General features: G+C 36.4%; 2 protein-coding genes across 2 annotated transcripts; one reads left to right on the forward strand and one right to left on the reverse strand.

The window, feature by feature from the left end:
• On the forward strand, positions 1-2,514 carry LOC106658366 (aladin). Its single transcript, XM_014380277.2, has 6 exons — positions 1-629; positions 701-818; positions 878-1,180; positions 1,250-1,419; positions 1,487-1,814; positions 1,889-2,514. The coding sequence occupies exons 1-6, from the start codon at positions 271-273 to the stop codon at positions 2,210-2,212; spliced, it is 1,602 nt and encodes a 533-aa protein (XP_014235763.1). The 5' UTR covers positions 1-270; the 3' UTR covers positions 2,213-2,514.
• A 361-nt stretch (positions 2,515-2,875) lies between these two features.
• On the reverse strand, positions 2,876-3,415 carry LOC106658304. Its single transcript, XM_014380199.1, has one exon. It carries the CDS (start codon positions 3,413-3,415, stop codon positions 2,876-2,878), a length of 540 nt encoding a protein of 179 aa, XP_014235685.1.
• Between the last annotated feature and the right edge of the window lie 914 nt (positions 3,416-4,329).

The following is a 4,329-nucleotide window of genomic DNA, read 5'->3' on the forward strand; positions in this document are numbered from 1 at the left end:
GTGTGAATTCGAATTTTTTTGGCAGCCGGCAAGACCATGACGTGCGAAGCAAATTATACCGCATGATTTTGTACGCTTATAATATAATTATTATACGTTCCAATTACCGGCTTTTGTTCTTGCGTGCGGGTTATGTCGACACTGCACCCGGTCAACGATCAACAAAGTGTTCTTTGATTCAAAATATCATTTCAGCCTGCTCACGTGAGAATAAAAATTGTTTCTGTGTGTGACCAAATAAGCTATACCGTATAACAAAATAGTCTAACAATGCTGAAAGTACCATCGTTAGCCGACTTCGATTCTCCGGAACTCGATGATTGCATTACTGCCAGTTACTCAGAAAAGGGCCCAATTTATTGCTCAAGAGAAGATTTGCAAGCTCAGAGACATGCTTTCTTCAGAATCTTGCAAGATTTTCCATCTGTCAATATTACTCTTGATATGTTGGCGACTAGAGAGTCTGCCTGTTCCATTGGTGCAAGAGACTTATTTTTACCTGTTCAAGATAGTCCATTTAAAAAAATTATTAGCATTTGGAGAGAAAAAGGGATAGTCGAAGCCATTCGCACTGCTGCAGATGAAAACCCCCAAGATGTTTCTTGGCCCATTCATTGGCTAGCTACAAAGTAATTCCAGCATGCTTGAGAAAAAAAAATAAGTTTTGAAAGTTTGATTTCTTATTCTTGTTTATTTTCAGGATTGTTCATACAATTGATATGATAGAAGCTGGAAGTTTTTGGAGTAGCGTTTTGCCTACTTCTGGATCTGGTTCTGTTGCAGATGTGGCTGCCAACAGTGATTGGACAAATGCTTTGGTAAGCTTATAATTATTATAATGCAATAATCATTTTTCTAATTGTTATTTATATCTTAGATACGTTGCATAGCCTGGCATCCTCATTGCATTCGATTAGCTATTGCCACAAGAGATGATAGAATAAGAATATTATCTACAAGCAATATTGGAACGTCTGCCGTTTTGAGACACAGTTCCCAAAAGTCTGTATGCTGCATGAGCTGGAGACCTCACGCGGGTCGAGAATTAGCAGCAGCTTGTCAGAATGGAGTATTAATTTGGAATATAGAATTAGGTGCTGCAAGTAACACATTAAGTCAGGCTTTCATGCTGAAATACAGAAATCATGCACCTGTCACAAGTGTTTCTTGGAGTCCACAAGTATGATTGAGTCTTTATTTTTCATTAAACTTGACATGAAAATATGCATTGAAATTCTTAAATTTTTAGGGAGATTTACTTGTATCTTGTTCCTTGACTGATATGAATATGATTATTTGGGATGTATCTATGGAAAGCGGTGTCCCATTAAGACGAGTCGGCGGAGGTGGTTTGTGCTTCACTCGTTGGTCGTCTTGTGGCTCCAGATTGTTGGCAACAACTTGTAGAAAAATATTCAGGTATACTGAAATAAATTAAATTTTAAGTTTCAGCACTAAAAGTAACTATTAATAATTAATCAAACAGGGTCTGGAATACTGGAACTGGTGATGCATGGACAGCAGAAAGATGGACAGTTCCGGGAGGAAGAGTTGCAGCTGCATGTTTTGGACCAAATCTAACATTACTTTTCACATCAACAGAAGATCCTGCAACAGTATTTTCGTTACCTCTACAAGAACAAGTATTTGATAGCAAAGTAGTGAGCAGTGATACTAAAGCTGCTGTACCATTAATAGATTTAAGTAAGGTTTCCTTTGCTTCTGAAAATGAGGGAGAAGAAATTTCAGTAGGAGGCAGAGTTGTAGCAATGGATTGGGATCCCAAAGGAAAATATTTAGCAATAATGTTTCAGGTAAATTGTAACTAATATTAGGTGATTAATACATTTTTAATCATTTTTAACCATATATTTTTTACGACTTACAGAATAGTCCGATGATCGCTATATTTAAAACAAAGATTGGTTCAGTTTCACGGATAACTTCAGTAAGCCCTTTGTGCCTTGTAAAAGGTTTTCTTGGCGAGGTTCCAAACTGCATTGAATTTTATCACGATTATCAACAGAAGTCAAATTACACAGTTTTAACTATTGCATGGAGCAGTGGTTTCATACAACATTTTCCAATCTTAGAAAGTCACCAAGAACCACAAACGGAACTTTCAAAAAGTTTAGCCGCGAATACCTTGTCAAATACTTTTACTGTTGTTGATGACCTACAAAAGTCAGTTTACACGAGTTTTATTGGTTAAATGTAAGTTTTTCCAAAAGATTTAAAAAATATTTTTAGCAAACAAGTATGTGTATTATTCTTAGCAGTATCATGACGCGTTTATTACTGTTTATATTGTTTCCTCAACCATGGTAATTGATAAAGCGTTGAGTTTCGAATATCCAATGACGACTGTCGATGCAAATTCTTCAATCATTGCATATCAGTATACAATTTTTTTTAAATAATAGAATTAATATTTTTGTAAGCCTTATTTTATCGTTGTATCGATAATTCGTCGTCTGGTACTAAAAAATGAATAAATATTGGTTGGATTTTGTACATGCAAGTTTGACTTTTTTTAACTCAAAAAATGTTTGTATGCGTTAATGGCCATTGACTTAAGCTATCAATCATTCTTACAACATATAATACTCAAACTTATAAGGATTTAAATGCTTCCAAAAAAGTAATTTTTGATCATGAAAGCTGGTCTGACATATAAAGTACAAAACCATAAAGAGCTTTTACATAGAAGTACTATTAAACAATTTGGTGACTTCAGGAAAAGTAATTCGAATTACTCTGCAGTTTTTTTTAAAACAGAATCAACTTTTATTTAAAGTTCTTATTATAAATCAAGCAGTCCTCTTCATATTAAATTTATAACATACAAATATATACATAAGTTTTAAATTACACGTTATGATTTTGAATAATAACGGTCAATAACATCCAGAATTTCTTTGGGAAGCTTTCGTGGATACTTTTTATGAGTTAGTACCATTTCGGAGATTGCATCGAGTTCATATTCTCCATTGGTATCATAACTTCCGTGATGATCGCAAACAACATGATTATCATCGCAGCCCTGGCATCGAGCAGTGATTGTGCCGTTTTCATAGACCCATTTTTTTATGGTTCTTTGATTGAGCGAGTTACATCTCGGGCACGTGTAGGTCACTTCTAATTGATCGCGGCCATGGTCGTCCTGCTCAGTGCTCAATTTTGTTTCAATCTCCGTACTGTCTAGCACGCTCAGCTCAGCTAACACGATAGACTCTCCTTTGCTGTTTACTTCTTTGAGCTCGACAAATTTCGACGCCTTCCGAGACGTGATCAACACTCTTGGTTCGATAGAGAGCAAAGGAGTTACCAGACTTTTTACACTTTTCACATTTTCTTGCAACTGTGGCAGGGCCGTTCGACGACCTACACTCAATAATCGTCTCACTGCAAACATTTTGATTACCGTTGAAGTAATCTAATTCTTTTGATCAAAGTAACTAAAGAGTAAGAACTTGGTTCCGGTTCTCGCTGAGAATACAGCCTCTTTCAAACGTGAGCACTGAGTACTATCTAAATCAGTTGTAGGCGTTGTAGCTGAATGCACTGACGAAACTGGCGAACGCAGTGCCGTCATCCTAATTTTCCAACTATGCTTACAGCGCAATGCGCATACGCTATACGCTACAGATCGTACAACTGACCCAAGTCCCAACTCTCAGGCGACAGACTACTAGCCAATACAACCAAAGCAAGTCCAATATCCTTACCGTTTAGTTACTTCGATCGAAAGAATTAATTTACTTCAAAGGGGAATCAAAATGTTTATAGTGAGATGATTATTAAGTGTAGGTCTTTGAACGACCTTGCCACAGTTGCAAGAAAATGTGAAAAATCTACAAAGTCTGGTAACTCCTTTTCTCCTCTGTCGATAGAAGCGCGTTGAACAAGTCACGAAAGACGTCGTCATCGATTGGATCGTCATCGGACGGTTTGGAAAATGCGAGAAAGTTAAAGACCAAGCCTGTACTTTGAAAGATTAAAATTGTCCTTCGAGTGCCAAGTGCGTAATTCGGTCAATAAAACAATCGTCACCAAGATAGCCTACGAGAAAGGGGTAATTATTTCTTTATGCAAGGGCTGTAAGCGTAACAATGTCCTCACCGATCATTTTGGATGGTTTCAAGGCAAATAAAGACCCAAAAAGTTATTATCTATGTTCTATATGAAGAATCCACTTAAAGTACTTCGAAAAAAAAGCACGAAAATATACAGCAAGCAACGGATATAATAAAAAACATCTCGAATATCTTCAGAAGTTATCTAATGCCCCTTTTAAAGCCAAAACCTTTTTTTTTTAAGGAAAATAAT

The sequence above is a fragment of the Trichogramma pretiosum genome, unplaced genomic scaffold, assembly GCF_000599845.2.
Source record: "Trichogramma pretiosum strain Unisexual culture from Peru unplaced genomic scaffold, Tpre_2.0 scaffold70, whole genome shotgun sequence".
NCBI lineage: Eukaryota > Metazoa > Arthropoda > Insecta > Hymenoptera > Trichogrammatidae > Trichogramma > Trichogramma pretiosum.